At 38.6% G+C, this 27234-nt stretch overlaps 1 protein-coding gene and 1 long non-coding RNA gene across 3 annotated transcripts in view; one reads left to right on the top strand and one right to left on the bottom strand.

Annotated features, from left to right (window-relative positions):
- The window catches only part of SNTB1 (syntrophin beta 1), a 226776-nt gene that overhangs the window by 172710 nt on the left and 26832 nt on the right, over positions 1-27234 (top strand). For both annotated transcript variants that reach the window (XM_081266576.1, XM_081266575.1), the window contains one exon: positions 22093-22232. In XM_081266576.1, the coding sequence (XP_081122702.1) occupies positions 22093-22232 (140 nt within the window). The remainder of the gene's footprint in view (positions 1-22092; positions 22233-27234) is intronic.
- On the bottom strand, positions 16487-26945 carry LOC308633644. The gene is made up of 4 exons (XR_014018829.1): positions 26214-26945; positions 25916-26089; positions 24612-24728; positions 16487-17039 (listed from the first exon to the last, which is right to left on the bottom strand). It is a non-coding gene; the product is annotated as an uncharacterized lncRNA (long non-coding RNA).

The following is a 27234-nucleotide window of genomic DNA, read 5'->3' as shown; positions in this document are numbered from 1 at the left end:
TCCAGCCCTGGGATGTCATGACAGGAGGTGTTCCGTAGGTATCTGATTGGATGCAAGACCCAGAGATAACAGCCAGACCTGAGGTGTTGGGGTGCTGGGAGGCTGAAGTGTGGGCCAGGAGTGTGAGGCTGCCCCCCAGCCCAGCTCTTGTGGGGCTGCATACTGCATGGGTTCAGCACCTGCTTCAGTTGGTATCTGTGATAGTTGTTAAATATTTTGACTATCATTCCTGGTGCCGCAATTAAATTTACTGACCTCACAGTTCTTCTTGTTGTCTACCCTGGGAATCAAAACTCTAGAATTGATTTTTTTTTTCAAAATATGAGAAGATGGAAAATCAAAGCAACAGAGAAATATCTACTTTTTTGGCGGGGGGTGGGGGTTTGTTTTTAATCCCAAAGTTTGGTTTTATCTATCCCTCCCCTTTTCTTTTTAGCAGCTGTACAAACATTTAACCAAAAAGGCCATGGGAATAGAGTGAAGGATCATATGCAGAGGAATGTGCTGTTTGCAGAAATGTTTACAGAAAGCCAGCAATCTCCACGCACCTGTTTTTACAGGTGTGTGTATCAAATTCACCGACCATGTTAACACCTGCTCCAGTGGCATGTAATTCAAAAGTAATCTCAGAATAATTAAGAATAGCAAAACCCCCAGAGAGGAGAAAATGGACTTCACTCAGTAAAACTTTTATGAAAGCATCATGATGACTGGCAGCAATTTTTTTATATTTATATTATATTTATTACTTATTATTGATGGGTTGTGTAGTGTCTCTCCCTTCCACCATCCTATAAACTCCATCCAGGGAATGCTTATCTGATTCTGCTTCTTGTGGTATGCCCCATTCCTAGCACAATGCTTGGCACATAATATGTACTCAATAAATATTTGTAACAGTGAAGGAATGCATGGCCTCATTTTGTTATGTTAGACTGATGGTGGAAATATTGTTTTCTTAATTTTTCTGCTGTTATCTGTTTTGTATTTTTTGTCCTAGTAGCTTTCTATCAAAGCTTTCAGCCTTTTTCCATACTCTTAGGGAAAAAAAATCTATGTTCATAGATGATTTAGCCTTTCTCATGAATGGGGTTAACTGTAGGTAATTAGTGACTATTGTAATAGAAGCAGTAGGAAGAGATTGACCCTTAATATTCCCTTTATGCAAAACAAGTAAAATTAAACTAAAGTGGTCTGTTTATTTTTTTTTACTTATTACATCATCATCATCTTCAACTGAACCACCTCTTTTGCAATTTAATTTAATTTTATTGGGGTGAGGCTGGTATGAGACTAAAAGAAGAAGTGCTAGAATTGCACAAATGAAGCATCCATAGACTCAAAAAAAAAAATTAAAAAAGAACCAGGGCATTCAGACATCTAAACCCAATAAGTTGTCATGGAATAATGTATTTTCTATCCAAAATCATACACTGTCCTTATTGTGAGGTATAAAACCAGTTATTCTTACACATTCTTTCCTGGCAGAGAGCAAGGAGGTCCTAGGGTGGTTATGCATCTCTGGCAAATCTTATCTAGAAGAGTGTGTCTGCCTTTGATCCTCAAGTCTTAATGTGGATAGAAGAAATAAACGACTCTGATGAGAAAGGTCATCAAGTCTTGAAGGGTCACAAGGCAGAGTTGAAGTGGACTAAATCTGATAGTATTTGGTAAATGAAAAACACATAGGAAAATGTGAAAAGAAATAAATCATTGGAAACAAAAGATGAAAAGACAAAAATTGTTCTTGAGGAAAGGTTTATTCACTGTAGCAATATTTTAGAAGCTACTGATGATGTGAAGACAGAAGAAAATCTGGGAGAAGAGTATAGGAGCATCTAGGCGTTCCTGACTGGTTATGGAGTGGGTCTTGTGCCTTACCCACTTCCACAAGTGCTCTCTAGCAAAGCTTCATGCCTCACAGGCATCCTGGTGAGAGAACCAGAAGCCGGGTAGAACCAGGTTGAAACTTACAATTAATACAAGAGTAATGGAGATCAGATTTGGTTGAGGATGTGCCAATAAGACAACAGACATGTTTTTGTATGTGATGGGCCCTGCAGAACTAGCAGTGAGCTTGGGGATTCCAGAAGGCGTATTCATAAATGGTTGTACACCTTTAAAACAGGTGCTCTTACAAATACACAAGTTTACTGTGCTTCCCATTTTCTGTATGTTACCTCACTTGATTCTCACAATAATCCTATGAAATAACTGCTGTTATCTCCTTAAGTTAGGTCAGTATGCGGTTACTGGCTGGAAATTGAAGAAAGCAGAAAAATGAGTGGTTCCCTGTTGAACATGAAATCACTGGTGTAAATAAGCAGTGTGGACACTAACTACGCACACAGAGCTGATTGCAGTTTCAATTACTAGTAGAGTTAGTTCTACTGTCTTCCGCAGAGTTTTCAAGTGTCTACCTCTTGGAGTAATGCCCTGCTATCTAGTTATCTTGATAAGAGCCCAGATCTTCAGCTTGGTTCCCTGAGCACACTAGACTTTCGCACCTTGAATCAAATTTGGACTTCCTGCTAAGAATGTGGTGTCTCTTGGAATAATTACCATATTGCTTTGTAGACTCCTAATTTTTTACTGTTTTGTAGATTCCAAACTCGCCAAATATATATTTCCATAGAGTCTACATTAAGGAATCGAGGTAGGCCTTTTACAAATTTTGTCACTATTTTAGAGACATTAAGGAAATGCTTGGTGCTTTTGCAAGTGACACAAATGGGATGATTAATATTGTGTGGAAGACAAAATTTAGATCTAAACAATTGTCTACAGTCTGAGAACATTGAACTGTCATTGGACAGTAAATGAACTGTTCTTAAATCAAAATTTCTATTAGATTCTGTAGTATATTTAAATCATAGAAATCTGTTTTTTTCTCTTTATATGCTTGTCAAGTATACTTTTTTATATTTGTTTGTTGCTCATTTTTCCCCCTTTCCTGCCTTGTCTGTGTTGTCAAGTGGCACTAAGACACTCTGTACAGTGCCTTTCACACAATTTATGGTAAACACTTATTGAATGAATATATGAGTTCCAAAAGCAAAAAAGAAAATAAATACAAGGAAAATCTTATTTTTCAGAGAGTGATGTTCTCTTTAGTCTTTTAGGGCTTACTACATGATTAGTTTTATAATCTGAGTTCTAGTTCTCATTTTTAATTAGTACCAGGAGAACTTTTTATGAGACCTGCTATTCAAAGCCCTGCTGGGCCCAAGATCTTTCCAAAAATGCCCATATTTAGAAGGATTTAAGCCCTGCCATGGCACTGCATTTGGAACACAGCCTTCGTATGTCTCATTTGATTCTGATGAGCTTTTGTACAATGTTCAAAGATTCTTGAAATTCTCCTCCTGGTGTTTTTACTCCAGAAAGAAGGAGGTGGGCCACAAATATATTGTTCATTGCAAAAGAGAATTTTGGAGAGGAAAAAAAGGTTGGGGGGTAATATGCCATTTTATATTTTATATTTTAACAGTTACTTTTCTGTTTATAAATAATATATTGTTTCCTGTTTGATAACTGCAAAAAGTGCTCCAGCAGGCATAAAGACTGCTGCAGGAAGTAGATTCTTTTCAGGGCAGGTTGTGCCTGTGCAGGACCCAACCACACAAAAGTGAATTTGGATATTTAAGTGAACTTTGTGGGGTGGAGGCAGATTACTGAACTGTGTTGGGATGTTAGCAGAGGGTAAATGTGAGAGATAAGCTGGAGCTGAGAAATAGCTTTTTAACTGAATATATAATCCCTCCTAACACATCTTAAGTTCTTTTAAGAAGAAGGAAAGAGTAGATTTTAGACAGTACAATGGATGGAATATTTGTGTCCACTCAAAATTTGTATTTGGAAATGCTAATCCCAACATGACAGTGTTTGAAAGTAGGGCTTTTTGGGAGTTAATTTGGGTTCTGCCCTCATGAATCAGATCAAAGCCTTTATAAGAAGAGGCCAGAAAGCCCATTAGCCTTCCTACTATCACTGTATACCCTGAGAAGATAGCCACCTGCACTCCAGCGAGGGAATGGCCTTCACCAGACACTTGCTCTGCCAGGCTCTTAGTCTGGAACTTTCCAGCCTGTAGATATTTGTTGTTTAGGCTCCTTGGTCTATAATAATTTTTTTATGTCAGTTGAAACTGAGACAGGTGGCAATTATTCCCTCAACAGTACAAGGGGATCAACAAAAATTTGAAAATGGTATATTAATGACTAGGGTTTAGAGGAACTACTGTGAAGGAATCAAATGTTCATAGATAGAGCCTTAGAATGAAGTGAGGAAGAAGAAATCCCTAAGCAAAACTTGTCATATCTTGGAGTTTTACAGTGGTAGATATATCTTTATGTGGGTTAATTCACCTGAACACTCATAATGTATGGACTGTGTTAGATTGTTAAATAATGAAGGACTATCATCCAGTGTCAGAATGAATGCCTGGGCTAGTGAATCCCAAAGCAGGTTTTGCATCAGAATCCCCAGGAGAAGTTATGAAAATAGATATGTGCAATCTTAATCGCTAGATATCAGGATTCAGTGGGTGTGGGATTCAAAAATCTACTTGGGGGCTGGGGGTATAGCTCAGTTGGTAGAGTGCTTGCCTTGCATGCACAAGGCCCTGGTTCAATCCCCAGCACCACAAGAATAAATAAAATACAAAAATCCATTTTTAACATGAAGTTCCAAGTAGTACTGAAGCAAAGAACCCAAGGAAACTGCTCTTTGAAGATCACAGGTGGAAAAAGAATAATGTATATGGATGACAATGCTAATAGTAATTGATAATTGTGATAGATATTTACAAAAAAAAAAAAAAAAAAGCTCTTAAAGACTTACACAGGGGCCTGGATAAGGCAAGGGGAATGCAGATTACATCTCAAGCACTTTTTGAATAATTGGATTGTAAGAGGAGCAGATGTCCAAATCAGTAACCAGCAGCCCCTCTGATGCTGATATGGGTGATCTAGAGATGAAACTATGAGAAACATTAACTTTTGAGAACTTTCTCGGAGCCAGGCACTGCTGTGGAAATTCAGATACGCAATCAGATATTCACATTATCTGATTTGATCCTCCTAATAGCTTCAGAGGAGAGGACTGGTTACCCCCATTTTAGAGATGAAAATGTTGAAGGATAGAGAAGATCAATAACTCGGTCAAGATCAATCATGGTAAAAACAGCTGAGATGAACTGAAAACACGAAATAGCTGGTAAGACTTATTTTCTTACTACTGAACTGCCTTCTTGTTACCAAGTCAGAGGGAAAAAAATGGATATTCCTAATAATCAAAGGCTTTATGAAAGCATTTAAACTAAAGCAGGGTAAGCAGACTTGGGAAATTGATTGTTGTTTGGTCCTCTGATGTACAATTTTGAGATTTCTCTAAAATCAATTCTTGTTGGATTTGGTTCAGTTATTTAATCATAAAGCACCGATAGAGTCAACTAAAAGCAATAAGCTGATGTCATTCGTACAGTTGATAGTTTTAGGATGTCTGGCATTACTGAGTGACCAAAGATCAGACCATGACTTTAAGGAAAGCTGATGTGGTGTTAAGGCTACAACACAGTCCTGTATCTTAACATTTTCTTTCTTCAAAAATCTTTTGACTTTCTCTATAGAAGAATAAATAAAATGAGAAAGTAGACAAGGCAGCCTACAAACACACCCACTCTTTTATCCTCTGAAAACAAAACAGAGGACACTGAAGCATTGACTTTATTTTTTTCCAAAGTGCTCTCGTTCTTTTTGGATTTGGTGATACTGTCATCTGCCTTTCAAAAGATAGCTTTTTTTTTTTTTTTTTCAAAATTGTGCATTTCTGCTGCATATCAGCTTCCGTTTAAAGGGCAGGCTTCCCGGGTGTTAAGGAAGTAAAGGCTGTAAGTCAAAGATAACTTGTTTACCAAACAGGGACTATAATTGAAATGGCCCTTCCGAGTTAATGAAATATAAAATAGCCTTCCCCACCAGACTGAGAGGAGTCTAATTTAATTATCTGTGAGTGTCGCAGATTAGGAGCTTCCTTTCATCCATTTCTGGAAGCTCAGTATGGACAGTTCATACCTAGTAAAGGGGAAAGAATTGGAGCCAGGAGTGAATGAAGGATGTCCACAAACGAACACATCCATCACTAAGCTCTTGAAATAATGCTGCTTAGAAACAGTTGACTTGTTTATTGGGGACCTAAGACAGTTGACTAGGGATGGCTTCAGTCCAGCACTCAGCCAGGATCTGGTGAACACCTGCTGTATCCCAGGCACTAGGTACATACTTAAAGGTATATATAAAATATGAAACCATGATACACAGAAGACAGGCATCCCATGCAAGATGAGAATTTTTAAAGGCTGATTTTTCAGAAGCTGGAAGGAATAAGTAAGGGAGTAAGGAATAGGTAGCATATTAGTGCCAGAGGATTATTTAGGGGACCTTTGTCACTGGTGAGAGCTGTGTCTCAAGAACTTTGAGGGATCCTAAACTCTTGAAACCACCTCAGAAAATATCTTTCCTATAAAATTTGAGTTTTGTAAAATGTCTCAATACATCTTTTCCTCTCTCTTCACTTGTACCATCTGTATTATGTCTTTTTTTTAATCCATTTTTTACTTAGAGACAAATATGGTACACCTTCAGGAGAGTCACTGAGTTAAAAAAAAAAGAAAAAGAAAATTCACAAAATAGATGGAGGCTGCTCACGGCCAGTTTCATACAGTAGCTAGAAGCCTGCTCTCACACCTCAGGCCACACAAACCTTTGGCATATTGGGGATTTTGAGAAACATGGGATTCCTTAAAACCCTGCATGTTAAATCTGTGAATGCCTTTGTGACTGGATTAACAGCTTTTGGAGAAACAGAACCAAAAGGATGGATACATATTGATTTATAAGAGGGAGGTTGACTGTGAAAATCAGCTCACACAATTGTGGAGGCCAAAGCGTCCCACCAGCCTGTGAGCTGCTACGTGTAAGTTGCTGAACCAGGAAAGCTAGTGGTGTGATTCAGTTCATTTCAGAAGCCTGGAGACCCCAGGTAAAGATTGGTGTAAATCCCAGAGTCCAAAGGCCTGAGAAGCAGGAGCTTCAAAGTCCAAGGGCAAGAGAAGAAAGATGCCCCAGCTCAAGAAGTGGGAAAAATGGGCTGGGATGTAGCTCAGTGGTAGAGTGTGTGCCTGGCACATGTGAGACCCTGGGTTCAATTCTCAGCACGAGAGAGAAGCACCTTTCTTCCCACCTTTTTGTTTGATCTGCTAACCTTTTCCAGAAACCCCAATCAACTTCACATATAAAATTAACCTTCTAAGAGTCAAATGTGTAGGTGTGTGTTGTATATTTCTGAACAGGTAGGAACTTATGATTTAAGAGCAAATTTTCAGTCTATGGATCATATCTGGCTTGCAGGTATAATTTCCTTGGTTCCCTTACTGTTTTTAATAACAAAGATTTTTTTTAATTCCATAAGAGAAAAGAAAAAAACAATAATTAACCTGCAGTTGCCTATAACCCAATTTCAACAACTGTCCAGATTTTGCCTACTTTGTTTCCCCATCTACTCATTGGGTCATGTGGGGGAGCAATTTAAAGCAAATCTCAGACTTCCTACATTTCACTCCCTACGTCATTTTTCTAACATGAACTGTTTGCCAACTGAGGTAGGCAGAGTAATGCCTTCCCCCAAGGATGTCTGCATCCCAATCCCCAGAACCTGCGACGGTTACCTTACATGGGAGAAGGGACGTTGTAGATGTGATTCAACTTAGGACCTTAAGATGGGGGGATTATCCTGCATTATCTAGGCAGGATGTCATCACAGGGGTCCTTATAAGGCAGCAGAAGGGTCAGAGTCAAAAAAAGAAAATATGGGGACAGAAACAGAGGGAGAAACAGTAATGCCATATGAGGCAGGAGCCAAGGCAAGTGGGAGACTCTGGAAACTGAAAAAGCAAAGAGACAGTCTCCCTGGAGTGTCCACAGGAAACCAGCTCTGCTGACACCTTGATTTTAGGAATTAATTAACTCCTGAGCCACAAAAGTAAATCCCACTATTTTTGTTGTAATTTTTTTTTTGTACCAGGGATTGAACCCAAGGGCACTTAACTGCTGAGCCACACTCCCTAGCTCTTTTTATTTTATTCTATTTTTTAATTTTGAAATGGAGTCTCGCTAAGTTGCTCAGGAGCTTGCTAAGTTGCTGAGGCTGGCTTTGAACTTGTGATCCTCCTGCCTCAGCCTCCTGGGCCACTAGAATTACAGGTGTGCACCACCATGCCCAGCTGTTTGTAGTAATTTCTTACAGCACCAATAGGAAACTAACACTCCAACTTTTAAAAATGGGGAAAGGTCATATCAAAATAATCTGTATTACTGGTTTCTCTTGAAATATTGGAAGGTTTGACAATGTCGTGCCCGTAGTTATTCCTACTAATAACAGGCTAATTCAGAAAAAAACCTACCCTACAAGTGAGTTGTAAGTTGTTTTTTTTTTCCTTTTGAGTTCTAACCCTCTATCGTCACCTGAATTTGTGATTCTTTATCTAGATTCTGTGGTTGATATAGCCACTGCAACATTGCTGAAATCATGTTTTGTATCTAGTGCTTTCTAAGCCATAAGCTGGAAAGGTTGAGAGCCACTTAACTTTCTAGTGGTGCAAATATCTAGACAAATTTGGTAGTTACAAAAACCCAATGCTATTTCATAGCTTACTTTACCCATCTGTTATAATGTTGCTAAACATACAATATATGTTTGATTTTAAAACTGCATAGCACATTAAGCTGGGCTTTACTCTTTGAATTTGTGCTGGGATAATCACTATAAGCAAAAAAAAAAAAAAAAAAAAAAAAAAAGCTAAAATAGCAAGAAATGTGTTTGCCAAAATAACCAAAATCTTGTAAATAAAATTGATAATATAACAGAATATTATATCTCACTTAGAGAACAAACCATGTTTCATTTCCTAGCCCTTCAATTATTCAATGAAGACATGAGAGACTAATTTTGTCCCAGTTACTGGCTATAAATAGAGAAATCCTTCAGTGGAACAACATATTAAAGGTTATGAGTCATTTACACCTTAGTATTGAGTTACTTTAATCAGATGTGAGTCTTGGGGAATAAGGGCTTTGATTACCAAGAGAGAGTTTCACGAACTTGAACTAACTACTGTGTCTGAGTGAACCTCCACATGCCAAAGTGTAGAAAAGGGGACAGAAAAGATGCACCAGAGGGGAGACACAGTCGGTGCAGATATATCACCCTGTTCTCTGCCCTCATGTGTGCGTGTCTTCTTCACTGTGTGTGCATCTATCCACACTTCCCCTTTAACACAGGTCAGTCAGATGAGATCGGAGGCCCAGCCTATTCCAGTATGAACTCATCCTAACCTAGTGAATTATAACTGAAAGGACCCTTTTTCTAAATAAGGTCATAATCTGAGGTCCTGGGGTTGGAACTTCAACATACAAATTTTGGGGGGATACAGATTAGCCTATAACAGTGCCCATCAAGGAGTGGTGGTCTCACATGTTCACTTCCCAGCCTACCCTGGCAAGCTGTGTCTCTTTCCTGTCATGTACATTTTTAAGTCCCCACATTTAAATGACACAATGGAATATGTCAAGTTCTCTCTAAACTTTTTTTTCTCCCATCTGCTCCTTGTAACTCCCTACTGTTGATAGGAGACCCAAAGATTTAACAAATTCCAAACAAGTCTGACCTGACTCCATTATAATATTACATAAGTCAGGCAGGACAGAGACTTGAAATGTACTTTGGGACTTTCCTCAGAAAAGGATGAGCTGAGCAAATAAGTAAACAATATTAAAATGGAATGTTTGCAGGTTTAAGAGGACCAGCCATCGCTGAGCACGCAAAGGAATTCACTTAATACAAACCACAGGTCTTCATTTCCAACAGCTGGTGTTTGCAGCTGTCTGAAGGAAGCGACCATGTCCTGTGGGAGGCACAGGATGTTTCCAGTTGATCCAAGGCTCTGAGGGTGGGTGACAAAGGAATATTTGACTCTAAATGGGATGATTGCTGACATAGCCTTCTGGGGGGTTGAGGTTCGTCTTGAGAGAAGGAATCGACAAGGGCCAGGCAGGTCTAGATCTGGAAAATTGAGCCTGGGAGACAAAGAGGGTCTCAAGGCCATGAAGCCATGAAGGAAAGGGAAAGAACAAGTTTCTAGTAGGGAAAGTTAAGGTGGTCAGGGAGGAAACACACAAAATTATCCAAAGTGTGATGGCAAAGTGGACGCAGCAGAATTCCGTTCGGGTCCAAGTTCATGGCAGGATTTCACTCAGAAAGTCAAGGTGGGGGTTCAGAGTAGGATCTGGGTAATGTAATAATTCATCCTTTCTCTTAAATAGGCTTCCCAGCCTAGATCCAAAGGGGATAATATGCTAATGGGAAACAAGGAAGAAAACACATTTTAATACCTAAGCAAGTGCCCAGTTAACACTAATGCCAAACTTTGATAGATGCTAGATTATGTGGAACTTGGTCCAAGTGATAGAACTTGCCTCCTGTACACTCTAGCATGCTTGTGTCTACAAAGCAAGTTAATAGCCAGTCTTCCCCAAAGATCAGCCAGTATATATGTTCTCTCTATGCAGTTGCAGGAACAGAAGTGATAGTGACCACAGACACACACCACAGAATGACATGATATTGTCTGCTATTAAAAGAGGCCCTACCACAATTCCTAAAACCATCAGATGGTGGTTACCTTGCAGCAAAAGTTAATTAGCCTAAGGGGGACAAAAGGGTAAAAAAGAAGTGTAGGGCACCCTTCCTCCCTCTAGTAAGTGTCCAACAAGGCTGCCAATCTGCCTTCCCAAACGGCAGGGAAGGGTATAGAGAGGAAGATCATCCCAAACTAAACAAGACAACCTCAGGTCCATGGGTCTGGCTCTTCCAATTCATTAGTCTAGCTTGATTATGTTTATCCTGAATTCACAGTAAAACAGAGTAACCCAAATAGAATCCAATACCCGCTTTAGAGCAAGAAGAAATGCTGGAATCACTTACTGGAATGTGTTTTATTATGTTACCATTTTGGAGTGCTGTCTTATTGATGGTAAGCCAATGAAGCAAAACAATCAAGGCCAGGTTTACATGGTTGACATGCCCCTGTGCAGTGACAGACTAGACCTCCATGAGCCTCCCATTTCATCTTCCTTTAATGCTCCGCAATAAGAGGAGATGTAAAATGGGTCGTGTGCTTATTTCCTTGGATATGTGTGCTTTGCCCTAAGATTGGCTTCATTATGAAATCCCAGAGAACAGACATCCCTCTTACAGAGCCGTCCAAGGGCTCTGTTACAGAACATTAGCATCTGACCTTCTGCATACTCGCTAAATAAGATAACTTGGAAAAACTCTTACTCCCTGTCTGCAAGTGTTCAGAAGGAATAAAGAAAACTGGAAAGCTGACTGAAAAACATAGTGAGTTCTGGCCATTTTCTTATGATTCATTTCCTGTCTACCTCTCACTAGGAAAATTCTGAGGACAGTATGCTCTGGATCCCAGGCAGGTGGATGGCCTTGTGGCCTTCTCCTTTATTTTCTTTTTGAGAGAGAGAGAGAGAGAGAGAGAGAGAGAGAATTTTTTAATATTTATTTTTCAGTTTTTGGCGGACACAACATCTTTCTTTGTATGTGGTGCTAAGGATCGAACCCGGGCCGCACGCAAGCCAGGCGAGCGCACTACCGCTTGAGCCACATCCCCAGCCCGGCCTTTCTCCTTTAAACAGTGGGACATAGGCCCTCCTCATCTTCTCACCTTCCTTATTATTTGGGAGAAGCTACATTTCTTTAAAAACTTTTTATGACTGCATTTTAAAAATTAAGTAAGTTTTGTTCATTGTTATTTTTAGCAAAACAATAAAACAAAAATTACCCAAAATTCCATCCTGCAGAGATAATTCCCCTGTGTGTAAAGGAAAAGGAAAAAAAAAAGAAAGAACGCTTATTATGTATTATTGTTTTGCAATCTGCTTTTAGTAAATAGTAATATCTATTTTTTTCTCTTCTAGGCAACCACTGTCCTGCTTTTTGTTAGTATAGATCAGTTTGCATTTTTCTAGAATTTTATGTAAATGGAATTATATAGTATATATAAAGTTATTAGTCTGGCATTTTTCACTGAAAAATATTTTGAGAATCATCCATGTAAATGAGTGTACCAATAATTCGTTTCTTGTTTTTTTCTAAGTATCTTTCCATTGGATAAATACATATACAAATACATTAACTTGTTGATGGACATTGGCTTTTTTTTTTAGTTATAGGTATTAAAAAACTTTCAAAACATCTCTATTAGTTGAGCACAGTGGCACAAGCCTGTAACCTCAGCACCTCTGGAGGCTGAGGCAGGAGGACCATAATTAAAGTCCAACCTCAGCAATTTATCGAGGCCTTAAGCAACTTAGCAAGATCCTATCTCAAAACAAAAAATAAAAAGGGCTGGGAATGTGGTCCAGTGGGTTAAGTGCCCCTGGGTTCAATCCCTAGTACAAAACAACAACAACAAAAACCAAAAAACAGATTTACTAAAAGTATTCCTATGTAAGAGTTTGAATGGTCCTGTATTTTCATTTGTTTTTGATTAATATCTAGGAGTGATGTAACTGAATCAAATGATAAGTAGCATAAAGATTGTAAGAAGCTGCTACAATGTTTTAGAGTGGTTATGCCATTATTCATTCCAACTAATAATATATGAGGGTTTTGGTTGCTCCACTTGGTATGATCTTAATTTCAGCCATTCTAATAAGAGTATAGTGGAATCTCATGTGGCTGAAATTGCATTTTCTTACTGGCTAATGATGCTGCATATCTTTTGATGTGCTTTTGTGGTATCTATGTATATCTTCTTTAGTGAATTATCTGTTCAAATTTTGGGGGGGCATTGTTATTGTTTTACTTATTTTCCATTCAATGAGTTTAGAGAATATGTTAGGCTTTCTGGATACAAATCTTTTATCAGATATATGATTTTCTCCCAATCTGTGGTTTGTCTCTTCATTCTGATAATAGCTTTCAAAAAGCAGAAGTTTTTAATTTCGATGAAGTTCAATTTATCAGTGCTTTTATTTAAGGATTATTCTTTTGATATTGTTTTGAAGGAGTATGTTTGAAAGTTTTTGATGTATCTAATTCAAAGTCACAAAGATTTTTCTTTTATTTTTATTAGAAAATCATATGGTTTTATGTTTCATGGTTTGGTAGATGATCCATTTTGAGTTAATCTTTGTACAAACTGCAAGATGCTGATTGAAGTTGAATTTTTTTCCATATGGATATTTTATTTGGGGGGCAGTCTTGTTAATAAACTACTCTTTCTCCACTGAGTTTCCTTTACTCCTATGTTCAAATTTCACTTAGCTCTTATACATGAATTCTGTTTGTTCTCCCTACACTGTTTTGTGGAACGATTTGCCTTTTTTCTCATTGCACTGGTTAAAACTTCAAATACAACTTTGAACAGAAGAGGGGAGAATGGTCATCCTTATTTTGCTTCAAATGTTAGAGGAAATAGCATTCCATCTTTGACCAGGAAATAGGCTGTCACCTTTGGGTAGGTTTTCTTTGGATACTGTTAAGAGGTTGAGGAAGTTTTATTCTGTTCTTGCTAAGAGTCTTTATCAAGATTAGATGTTAGATTTTGTTTCTACTTTGTTAATATAGTGAATTCTTTTGATCTTTGAATGTTAAACCAATCCTACATTTTGAGAATAATCCTAACTTATGTATGATGTATTGTCCTACTGATATAATTTTAGACACTGTTTGCACAAATTTTGTTCAGAATTTTTAAATCTGTGTTCATGACAGGTAATGGTCTGTAGTTTTATATTCTTGTATGATCTGGTCTTATTCTGGTATTGGTGTAAGGCTGGCCTCTGGAATGGGTTCAAATGGGTTCAGTTTTCTGAGTTACCTAGAATTAGTGCTATTTCTTTCATATATCTGTAGTAGAATTCCTCAGTGAACTCACCTGGCCTTTGAGCATATTTTTTGTGGGAACATTTTTAGCTACAAATCCAATTTATTTCAAAGAGATAGTACTATTCCAGTCTTTCTTTTTGGGTAAGCATTGGTAGTACAGAAATTTATTCCTGTACTACATTATTATATTCTATCATTTGCTTATTTGGGTTTAATTTGCTTTTCTATGTATAGCTTCTTAAGATGAAGACATTGATTTGAAGCCTTTATTCTTTTCTAATAGGAAGTAAGTGCTATAAATTTACTCCATGTTATGTCTTTAGCAGATGTTATAAATATTATTATGTTGTGTTTTCATTTTCATTCACTTCTAAATACCTGAAATTTCTATTTTGATTTTTTTTCTTGATCCATTGATTATCTGAAAGTTTCTTATTTTTCCAATACGTGGACTTTCTATAGATCTTTCTGTTCTTGAATCCTAATTTAAATCATTTTGGTCAAAGAACATACATTGCATAACTTGATTATATTCAATTTTTTGTTTTATGGCCCAGAACATAATCTATCTTGATAAAAGATGTGTATGTACTTGATAAGAATGGGTGTCTCTGTTATTATTAAATGTATATTTTCATACATGAATATATTATAATTTATTTGACCATTCATCTTCCATTAAGGATTTTAGAACATTTCTGACGTTCCACTATTATGAACCATACCAAAGTGAACACTCTTATACCTGAATCTTTGTGCATGATTTCACGGGTTATTGAAATAGGTTGAATAGCATCCTCCCCCAAATTCATGCACACCTGGGACCTCAAAATGTGACCTGACTTGGAAATAATGAATCTGCAGATATAATTAGTTGTGTTCATACTGGATTGAGGCAAATCCTAAACCCAACAACCAGCATCCTTATTAGAAGGCTATCTGAAGACACTCAGAAAGAGGTCCATGTGACAATAGAGGCAGAGAACGGAGTGAAGCAGCTGAAATCAAGAAATGCCAAAGAATACTGATAGCTACCTGAAGCTAGAAAGGATCAAAACAGGATTTTTCCCTAGAGCCCTGGAGGGAGCATGGTCCTGAAAACACCTGGGAGGTTTTTCTTTTTTTAATTATTATTTTTTATTTATATATGACAGTATAATGCAGTATAATTCTTATTACATATATAGAGCACAATTTTTCATATCTCTGGTTGCACACAAAGTATATTCACACCAATTTGTGTCTTCATACATGTACTTTGAATAATAATGTCCATCACATTCCACCATCATTTCTAACCCCATGCCCCCTCCCTTCCCCTCCCACCCCTCTGCCCTATCTAGAGTTCATCTATTCCTCCCATGTTCCCCCTCCCTACCCCACTATGAGTCAGCCTCCTTATATCAGAGAAAACATTCAGCATTTGCTTTTTTGGGATTGGCTAACTTGACTTTGTATTATCTTCTCTAACTCCATCCATTTACCTACAAATGCCATGATTTTATTCTCTTTTATTGTTGAGTAATATTCCAATGTGTATATATGCCACATTTTTTTTATCCATTCATCTATTGAAGGGCATCTAGGTTGGTTCCACAGTTTAGCTATTGTGAATTGTGCTGCTATAAACATTGATGTGGCTGTGTCCCTGTTGTATGCTGTTTTTAAGTCCTTTGGTTATAGACTGAAGAGAGGAATAGCTGGGTCAAATTGGTGGTTCCATTCCCAATTTTCCAAGAAATCTCCATACTGCTTTCCATATTAGCTGCACCAATTTGCAGCCCAACCAACATTGTATAAGTGTACCTTTTCCCCCACATTCTCGCCAACACTTTTTGTTATTTTTATTCATAATAGCTGCCATTCTGACTGAAGTGAGATGATATCTTAGAGTAGTTTTGATTTGCATTTCTCTAATTGCTAGAGATGATGAACATTTTTTCATATATTTGATTGATTGTATATTATCTTCTGAAAAGTGTCTGTTCAAATCCTTGACCCATTTATTGACTGGGTTATTTGTTCTTTGGGTGCTTAGCTTTTTGAGTTCTTTATATGCCCTAGAGATTAGTGTGAACACCAAAGTCCCATTAAAGTCAACTAGTATTTTGACTCTGATCAATACTTCAATTATAAACCTCTTATTTGGAGCTTTATTGGATTATGTAGTTCCACAGCCAGTTCCAAAAGTTGGAAGAAGGAGTAAAGTTCAAGGTGATCTGGGACTGCAGGTATTGGTTTCCTGGAAAGCCTACAAATAAAAGTGATGCTATCTTTAATGTCTCATAGTCAGACGGTGTTCTTCACCCCATATTTCTTACCCTGTTTTTCTAACATCTTATGTTATTGTCTTAATATCCACCAAATGCAATGGACCATTTAGCTCTCCTTAAGCCATGCTTGAACTCAGTGTGTGATTCAGGTGCTACACCAATTGCAAATTGTGTGAGAGGAGAATAATGAGTCCCAAAAAGCTGAGGCTTCCATGGAGCACTTTTGTTTTCTTTTTTTACCTACTTTTTTTTATTGGTTGTTCAAAACATTACAAAGCTCTTGACATATCATATTTCATACATTAGATTCAAGTGGATTATGAACTCCCATTTTTACCCCCAATACAGATTGCAGAATCACATCGGTTACACATCCACATTTTTACATGATGCCATATTAGTGACTGTTGTATTCTGCTACCTTTCCTATCCTCAACTATTCCCCCTCCCCTCCCCTCCCATCTTCTCTCTCTACCCCATCTACTGTACTTCATTTCTCTCTCTGATATAATGAGAGCAACTAAGAACGGAGCAGGGAAGAAGAGCAGGAGGAAAAGAATAACATTAAACAGAGACATGAGGTGGGAGGGAAAGGGAGAGAAAAGGGAAATTGCATGGAAATGGAAGGAGACCCTCATTGTTTTACCTACTTTTTCTAGTTTTCTTCCCCTTTCTCCTTTGTCTTCTCTTCCTTTTATAAAACAGTTTTATTTTACATCCTTTTTCTTTTCAATCTTCTTTGCTTTCAGCAGTAGAAGTCTCCTGGCTCCTGATGGCTGTGTCCTGGGGATTGTTCCATGCAAGCTGGAAGAGAGTTGGAGATCTGAGTGGCCTTGCTTAGCACTTTCCCTGTATTCCTGTTGCCATCTTTGAAAGCTATTATCCTTCTTCTTCTTTTGCTTAAGTGATCTTTATCTGCTTCCCTGAGAGTTGGTACAGGGATTAATTATCTAGTGTTTGTAAAGCATTTGGAAGTTGATAAATGCTAATTATTATTACACTGCTATCTTGTCCTTTGTTCTAAATACCTGGCAACCTGAGTTGAAGCAGACAAATTAAAAAGTTGTCAAGATAACCATGATCTCCAACACAAAAGTTCTGAATGACTTTCCCTGAACTTTTTCACTTGCTGTTGGTCACTTTCCCTACAAGTAGGGCTTCCTTCCTGAGCAGCAGAAATGGAAGATAGAGTGTGCCGGAGGTGAACTGACACCATTTCCAGTCTGTACCATGTGGGAAATGCACCTTATATGCCTTATCTCAAGTTATCCTCATCAAACAAGAATGGGAGGCCATTCTCAGCACAGGGAATGGGTGCTTATAGAAGTTCAGAAATCAGTTCATATCCCTCAGCTAAGAAGTGGCAAAGCCAGATTTCGAAGCCAGTGCATTTTGGCTCTGACAGCCATGGGCTCGTTCTGCCACATCTGCTCCAGTAAAAGATAGAAATTAAGTATGTTAGGAAAAGTGAGTTGCCATGAGGGAAGAAAAAGGACACACATGTTTCTTGCAGCATCCACTGAACAAAGACTTGCAAAGCAAGAGTGTTAACTAACTATAGCAGTCCGTTCAGTCCGTTCCTTACAGCAGAAAATGTCAAACTTAAAAATAATTGAATTTTGAAGTCAGAGAGGCCATTAGGAACAGTTTAATCCCATCCCTTCATTTGGCAGATGAGGAAATCTAAACTCAGCAAAGGCAAGTGGTCCTTGCTTAAATTCACTCAGATCTTCCCTTGACATTAACTGGCTATACTTAAGGAAACACTATATGTAGATCACACGTTTTAAGTCCTGCTTATTTACTGTGTTATACTCTATGAGCCCTCTGTGTGTACTAATTTGTCTCCCTAATTTGTTCTTTTCTTTGATACAAAAAAGGCACTGACAAGTCTAGGTAAAACCATCTCTTTGGAAGTAAGACACATATCCTAAGTATTTTAGACAAGACAAGATAAGTGTTTTTCCAACTAAATTCCAAGGATTTCAAGTAACCCCACTCAAATGGGTGATGGTAATATAAAGACATAAGGTCACCAGAGGTGTCATGGCCCCAACCAGGATGCAATTCCATGCCAATGCTCTGTGCTTTTACATAATGTCCTATGACTTGTGATTTGCTCTGAAGGGAGGATTGATTCAATTTAAAGAGACTGAAAACTACTGAGGAAAGTAACTCATGAGAGCTGTCTCAATGGAGGGCTCAAAGTATCCACTTTCCACAATTCTTACCAGTAACTTCTTACTGCCTTGTCTTACATTCTTTGTGCCACTGTGTAAATCTTTACTCTCATAATATGCAGAAGTGAACGTGGGCACAGTTTTATGGTTTGAATCTGGAATGTCCTCCGAAGGATCATGTGTTGAAGACTTGACCCAGCAATGTCCAGAGGTGGGACGGAAATGATTGGATCACAACGATGGTGACTTCATCTGTGCATTAATCCATTTGATGCATTTATAATTTGAGTGAACTACTAGGAGAGGTAGAAGTTTTAGGCAAGTGGGTCATGATTGGAGGAAGTAGGTCACTGGGGGCACACCATTGGGAACTATATCATGTCCTTGGCCCTTTCTCTCTGCTTCCTAGATATAATAAGCTGAGCATCTTTCCTTGACCAGGCCCTTCCACCTCGATGTTCTGCCTCACACAATTCCCAAAGCAGTGGTGCTAGCTGATCATAGGCTGAAACCTCTGAAATTGCGAACCAAATCAGTCTTTCTTCCTCTAAGTTGTTATCAAGTATTTTGGTCACAGCAATGAAAAGCTGACTAACACATTCAGGATTCAGCTCACCAAAGTTGTGCTTCAGAATAATACCAGAACTGAATGACTTCCCCTGTTTTCCTTCCTTTGCCTTCTTCATTAGAAATATGATCTAGTCTTGAGACATCTATAGCACCCAAAGTGGGAGGCTGGGATGGGAAGGGAAGTCTTTGCATCTGTTTCAGTTCTCTTGTTTTAATAAATTCATACACACCCCTAGGACTGTTGTGTCAACACTTAGGTGCCAGAAAAACTGGATTTGGAATGAAAGTTATCACTAAAACAAGGACACAAATGCTTCAGCATGATGAAAATTGTGCTTCAAAGACCTAAATACAAGGTTATATAGCCCAAGGTATAAAAAAAAGTTTTCAAAGCCCTGTTCTTCACTATGAATTTTATTTTCCCCTTGCAAAGTCAATTGTTCTCCTGGGTAGCCTGCTACCCTCAATCATTGACATAGCATTAAAGTGACAGCTCTGCACACAGAAATGGTGGGAAATGGCCACTCTGAGTATTCTCACGGCAGACTTTTACATATCCACACAGGGCTCTTTAATAAACTACAAAACTTTTTAGGGCTTTGGAATTATGCGGGTAAGGTTGTGATACCACCATCAGAGAGGTCTGCATTTTACTTTTCATTTTACTGTTGACTTTTATTTTGCAAACTTAGTATTATTTTTGAAGAATTATGCTTTGTCCTGCTCACATTTAAATGTGTGATCCTGTTCAAAGTTAATGGATCAGATCTGACTAGGTAAGTAAGATAGTCACTTTGGGAGGATCATTTGTAACTTCCCCAGTCCTATTTAATGAGCTGGAAAAGTAATTTACTAAGTTTAATGTAGAAACTGGAAAATTTGTTTCAAACCCCCCTCAAACACTCCATGCCTTTAGACTATAGTTATTCACCTTGTAAGGTCTGCTACATTGCCTTCTCAAACAATCCATTTTGATCTCTTGAAGATATTCTTGTTCTATTGGGGGAAACGTCTACTTACATAAGCAATAAGCTACAGGTAAATTTTTTTAGTATGCATAAAATGCATAAAGCAGGGAATAAGCCAGGCATTCATTCACATTCTAGTGTAAGTAGCTTTATAGGCAGCAAAGGAGGCAATGTCATGTTCTCCATTAGAAAGGGAGCTTTATTGGGAATTCTAGGAACATGGGAATTAAAAAATAAAGATGATCATTGTGCAATGAATTCTTCCTGGGAGAAGTTTGGAAAGGAAGAGAGAAGATAGTAAAGTGGTCAGCACCCCAAGATATATATATTTGAGAAAGTCATTTCCTTCTCATGTGGATACCATTTCCAAAGGACACATTTTTTGACCATTTTTAAAAATTGGAGTCTGCATAATATCACCACCCTAAGTCTTACTGAGGGCTTACCATCTGACAGCTTCTAAGCACATTGCACACACTCTCTCTTTTAATCTTCATTGTAGGGTTATGAGGTAAGCAAGCATTCCTTGGCAGGTACCACAAGGTGCCTGGTTGGCACTGCTCTAAGACTTTGACAAATTTTAACTCATTTAATCTTCACAATAGCCTTCTGCTATGGGCACTGACATTTCCCATTTTACAGATTCAAAAGAATTGGCTGGCTTTCCCAGGACCCTACAGCTAGGAAACTGTGAAACAGGAATTATGTTCAGGTTTTCTAACTCCAGAGCCAGCTCTCATAACCTCCATTGTGTTTCTCCGTGAAGAAGTGGAAGCACACAGAAGGATAATTTGTCCAGAGTCATACAGGCCACAAAACAGACTGGCATCAGACAGCCTACATGTAAAATGTAGAAAAGTCAGCCTTCCCCCTACCCTGCTCTTCCCTGTTTAGATCGCTCATTCCTAATATACTGGCCACGATTGCTAGCATAAAACATGTACACATCTTTCCACCTCAACACAGACTTCACTGTGGCACTTAAGACATGATAATGATAAGAATAGAACAAGAAGAAATCAGCTATATTACAGATTTAACTTGTTGTCTAGCTTAATTCAAATAGATTTTGCATCATGACTTTCATGAGATGATTGTGTTCATTGAATTAGTTACCTGTGTCAAAGACAATCTTGACCTCATCTGGAGCAGTGCTTCCTAATCTTTAATGAGCCCAGGAATTAGCTGAGTATCCTGTGAATGTGGAGGTTCTGATTCAATGGGTTGGTATGGGCCTGAGACTCTGCATTCCTAGCAGGGCCAGAAAATGCTGATGCTTGGGTGCATGGACCATATTTTGAATAGCAAGATTAGAGCACTGAGTTTTTCCAGACCAATCTTAAAGATTCATCTGGGGGTTCAGAGTTCAAACTGGAAGGAAAACATTTTCAGACATGGAAGAATATTTGGGGAGTCTGAGAGGATTGACAGGGGACTAAGAGGGGATGGCTTATGAGAAAAGATCTGAGCTACACAGATTCTGAGGACTGGATGGGATGTCCATAGTCCCAATCACCCAACTGATGCTTGAATCCTTTTCAATCCCTGCTAGGCCATCTGGGCCCTTGAATTAAAATAATTTTCTGCAACGAGTGTTCAACAGAACAAGAGAAGTTTCAGGATGGTGCCTGCATCATAGAAACAATAATAGCAAAAGACCAGGAGAGGAGGCTATGATGTCTGACACCTGTCTGGGTAGATGTTTGCCTCCATAGTATGTTTTTCAAGGCTTGAATATTTGTTCAAAAACTTTCATTAACAAAACAGATGCACTGTGCCAGAGAATAAGCTGGAAGCACTGATTCCCTTAAGCATTTGCCTCCCACAATGAAAAAAAAAGATTCAGTGCTGACTGGCAGGTGAGAGACAGTGACAGATGTGTAGCAGCTGGGCTGCTTCTTGGCTGTACTGAATGTGCGTGCCATGGCCCATGAGACCATGAAATTTTCAAGGATCAGGAACCACTGGGCTCATGACTGGGTTTTTTGTTTTTTGGGTTTTTTTTTCCATCTTGATTGTATAGCCTGAACTAAAAGACACTCCTATTGTTGGGTCCTCTGACTGGAGGGATGCCAGCTTCTCTTTCCAATCACCCTGTTCTCAAGCTGTTGTTTGACAGTTCTCTTCTTTCTGTTTCAGGTGCCAGGGGAGAGTGAGAAACCGTGGAAACCAGCCCTGGTTGTTCTGACAGAGAAAGACCTTTTAATCTATGACAGCATGCCTCGGAGGAAGGAAGCATGGTTCAGCCCAGTTCACTCATACCCTCTTCTTGCCACCAGGTAACCGTGATCTTGTGTTTGGGTATGCCGGGGTTGCAGCTTGATAACATTTTAATCAATTGCAATGATTTCTGCATGTCATATTATTGTTCACTGTTGCAGCAGGAGCTGGGAGCTCCTCAGAATCAGAGCCACACATTTTTAACTAGACAGACTAATTATCATTTATCGTGAAACATCAGGCAATACAGAGACAAAGAACAAAATATCCATCCCATCCATCATCAAGGAACAGTGACATCTGGTGAGATGGTCCCAGTTTGGCTGCTTTCCTGGGTTTCTGTCCCATTGCCTTGGAAATGAACTAGACACATGTGTTTGCAATCTTGAAGTCCAAGTGGAGTCATCACGCAAGGGTCTTCACTTAGTGGCAAAAAGAATGTCACATGGAATGTCCCACTGTGCTTTTTAAGGTTTGGTCAACACAGGAGATTCCATAACAAGTTCTTTCTTGGTTCTGTGAGGCTTTCTGTGGGAGTGTGGCTCTCAGGCTCTCTTTTTCTTAAGACCCTAAGTGTACATTATTCCTCATGTGAAATATAGCATTAAAAAAACAACCTTATTGAGGCATGATTTATGTGCAAAAAGCTGTATAATTTAATCTATACAATTGTATGAGTTTAGAGATAATTATATACCCAGGAAGCCCTCAGCACAATCAATACCATATTGTATATCCAATTAATATCAAAAACACATCTTCACCTCCTACTTTTCTTTTTTTATGTGATAGGAACATATACAATCCACCCTCTTAGCAAAATTTTAAATATATAATACCATATTGTTATTAAACATGCTGTGCTATATGATAGATCTTTAGAACATGCTTATCTGGCACGACTGAAGCTTTGTGCGCTTTGACTGACATTCCTATTTCCCACTTCGCCCTGGCAACCACCATTCTACTCTCCTCTTCTTCAAAAATATTTGATTGTTTCTGATTACTTTTATAAATGGGATCATTTAGTACTTTTCCTTCTGTGTCTGACTTATTTCATTTAGGATACTATCTTCAAGTTCATTCATATTGTCACAAAGGTCCGGATATCCTTCTTTTTAAGGTCAAATAATTTTCAATTGTATATAAATACCATATTTTCCTTATTGATGGACATTTGGAATAATCACCCTTCCTGATTTCAAATTACATTGCAAAGCTACAACAATGAAAAATGCATGGTACTTGGGCTGGGGCTGTGGCTCAAGCGGTAATGCGCTTGCCTGGCATGCACAGGGTGCTGGGTTCAATCCTCAGCACCACATACAAATAAAATTAAAATGTTGTGGCCACCGAAAACTAAAAAATAAATATTAAAAAATTCTCTCTCTCTCTCTCTCTCTCTCTCTCTTTAAAAAATGCATAGTACTGGCATAAAAAATATATAGAACAACAGAACAAAATAGAGAACCTAGATATGTATCCACACATTTATGGTCAATTGATCTTTGACAAGGATGACAAGAAGACACAGTGAGGCAAGGATATTCTTTTCAATAAATGATGCCAGAAAAACTGGACATCTACATGCAGAAGAATGAAATTGGACCCATACCTTAAACCACACACAAAAATCAACTCAGTATAGATCAAGGGCTTAAGCATAAGCACAAGACTGGAAACCATGAAACTCCTAGAAGAAAAGCTTCTTGACATTGACCTTGACAATACTTTCTTGAATGTGACACAGAAAGCATAGACCATAAAACTGAAATAGACCAATGAAATTATAACAAGCTAAAAATTATCTGAATAGCAAAGGAATTTGCTATTTATAATAGCTATTTACAATCAACAAAACAAAAGCAGAATGGAAGAAAAGATTTGCACACCACATATCTGAAAAAGATTAATATCCAACATATGCAAGGGTGCCCTACCTCTCAATAACAATAAAAATAACAAAACTAGATTATAAAATCAGCAAAGGACCTGAATAGACATTTCCCCCAAAGACATACAAATTGACCAACATGCAAAATATTCAACCTTACTAATCATTAGGGAAATGCAAATCAAAAGCACAATGATATATCACCTCCCAACTGTTAGGATGACTCTTATCAAAAAATTGAAAGGTAACCAGTGTTGGCAAAAGTGTGGAAAGAATGGAGCTCCTGCACACTATTGGTGGAATGTAAAATGGTATAGCCAATAGCATGAAGTTTCCTCAGAATGTTAAAAATGTGACCACCTGGCAATCCCACTTCTGGGTATTTATCCAAAGAAATTAAAATTAGGATTTCAAAAAGATATCTATACTCTCAAGTTTATTGCAGCCCTATTCACAGTGACCAAGACATGAAATATGGTCTTAGTGTGCCATATTCTAATCTCCTTCTACAAAGGACTACAACATGAAATCATGTGAGTCAAACCTGAGTTTTACTTCATGTAGCTGACAGCTGGCATCCTGTCTTTCACTGCTGGTTCTTTCTGTATGCACTTTATAACAATGGCCTGTTTTCATTCCCTCGATGCCACTGTCACTTTACCTAGAAGTAGAGCATGGTAACATAATATTTGTGGCCTTCCTGATATTGTGCCTGAAAACATTGGCCCTCAAGTTTCTGCTCGATGAATTATTGAAAAGTGTGGGACAAACCTTGCAAAGAATTTGGTCACCGAGTTTGGTCCAACAGAACAGCACAGTGCACTTAGATTTGGGGGCCTCTGTGCTGAGCAACAGGTAAACAGAAACAAGATAGGTTCTCCTCTCCTAGAAAGGTAGAGATGCCAAACAAGTTATAGTCCATGCTCAGGGGCTGGGAAGAGAATGAGACCTAGTAGGAGAACTTGTTCAACACAAGATCAAAATACAACTGTGAGCAGAATTGTAATTCTTTCAAATCCTTCCTAATTCCAGTTACGATTGATAATAGACACCAGCAAATGTGACTTGAAGGTGGAAATTATTGGCCCCAATGGTGTATAGAGGAGGTTTTCAGGGAGCCAGGACTAGTTCACTTACAAAATAAAAAAGGATTTAATTTTTGAGACTTCCGAGATTCAAAATCTTTGGTAGATAGCTAGTAAAACATAATATAGTATATTAATAAGACTTCAATTGTCAGAATCTAAATATTTTAAAATGTTCACACAAAGATTTAAGCTATGCCTTGGGGCCCAATTAAATTCAGCCTAGTCTCTATCATTTTTTGCAATTTATATCTGCACTTTTCATTCATGGCTTACTAATATTCAGATTCTGAGACAGTCTCATGACTAAAAACCAAAGAAAGATTAGACCACAGTCACTGTATTTCAGTTACTAAGAAGGGAAATTTGACTCAGGCCTTTTGAAATAATTTTCAGGAACAAGGGTCAAAGTAAGGTAGAGTTCCCAGGTAACTTAGGCAACAGGAAAACAAAATTAACTCTAGAATACAGCTTTCCCCTTAGAATTTCTGACCAGTGGTGACGCCTTTTTTATTCCTTCACTCATTCCCCAAAATTTACAATTTGTCTACTATGTGCCAAGAGTTATAACTGAGCCAAGGGATAAAGAGGTGGGAAAGGTCAACCTTGTGAATCCATTGTTGCCATGCCATGCCAATCTGGACAAAGGTGTAGTGATGTGCAGGGAGCAAAGACAACAGAAAATGCCTGTCTGCCTGGAGAGGGGCTGAGGAGTTCTCACAGTGGAAGTAATGTTTGAATGGAAATCTGAGTGAGAACTTACCAGAGGAACAGGAGGAGAGGATATAGGTTTCCAGCAAGAGGGGAGACACATGTGCAGAGCTCCTGCTTCATGCGGTGCTGTGTGGCCAGTTACAGCACCAGGTACGGCTTTGGAGAGACGAAGCAGTTGCTGGCTGAGTATCTAGCCCTTGACACAAGTTTCCCCCAACAATTCCTGTATGCATTCACAAGCCTGTGTTAGTGTGCTGGTCTTATAGATTTGGAATCTGGGGCTCAGAAGAGTTAAGAAATTTGCCCCAGGTCACTTAGCTTACAGCTCTGGGTAGTGTCTTGCATACCTGTGCCCTGGTTCCACGGGAGGTCGACAGGAGCATAGGGAATAGAGAGAAAGACTTTTCCCTATTACATCCTTTTGCATTCTTTGAAATCTGAACCACTGGGAGCATTAGGAGCTTTTGGAGGTGTTAAGAGTCATGGACATGATCTGGGTAGATATTTTTACCTTTGGTGTAAAGTAACAAAGGTTCAAGAGGTGACTGCTGAATCCAAACTGATGCCAACTCCATGGTCAAAAGGAAAATAAGTAGATAAAAATAAAAACAAATCTCTCTAAAGTCTTAGCTACAGGAAGAGATTGCTCCTCGGGAGTCACTTTTTTCTCAGTTTCTCTGTCCTGTTACCAGGTTCAGCAGAGAAACTTCAGACCAGTGTTAAGACTTCCAGGAAAAGCTGTGCATAGGTCTGGTTGCCCAGAGGTAGAAGTGGTGACAGGACAGGATGGGATGGAGGTGAATTAGTAAGCAGGTGCTTCCAGAAAAATCCTGGAAGGAAGGGGCAGGCAAGGCAGGGGAGAAGCTGAAAGAGAATGTGATTTCTCAGCTTGGCCTGACCCTACAGGGACTTCGAGAGTCACACTCCTGGTATGGTAGCTACCAGTTACATGTGGCTATTTAACTGAATTAAATGTGAATAAAAGTAAAACTTCAGTTCCTCACTCTTACTCTCCACCTTTCATGTACTCAACAGCCATATGTGCCTAGTGGTTATCATTTTGGACAGTAGGTCTAGAATTTTCCCATTACTACTCAAAGTTCTATTGTTCAGTACTGCCCCCAACTTATTGATGGTTCAATTTGTGTGTGTGTGTTTGTGTTTGTGTGTGTGTGTTTAATTAAAGCAATACACATTCAATAGAAACTTTACTCTGGAGTTTAATCTTTTCCTAGGCTAGCCATACCCAGTAGGCACAATACTATTTGGAGATGCTGGGCAGCAGCAGAGAGCCACAGCTCCCAGTCAGCCACAGAATCACAGGGAAAATAACCCGCATCCTACAGTGTCCTGTGTTGCCAGGTTATG

This window comes from Spermophilus citellus, assembly GCF_964194105.1.
Source record: "Spermophilus citellus genome assembly, chromosome: 14".
In the NCBI taxonomy this organism is placed as follows: domain Eukaryota; kingdom Metazoa; phylum Chordata; class Mammalia; order Rodentia; family Sciuridae; genus Spermophilus; species Spermophilus citellus.
Note: the sequence above shows the minus strand (reverse complement) of the source record. Positions and strands in the feature narration are given on the sequence as shown.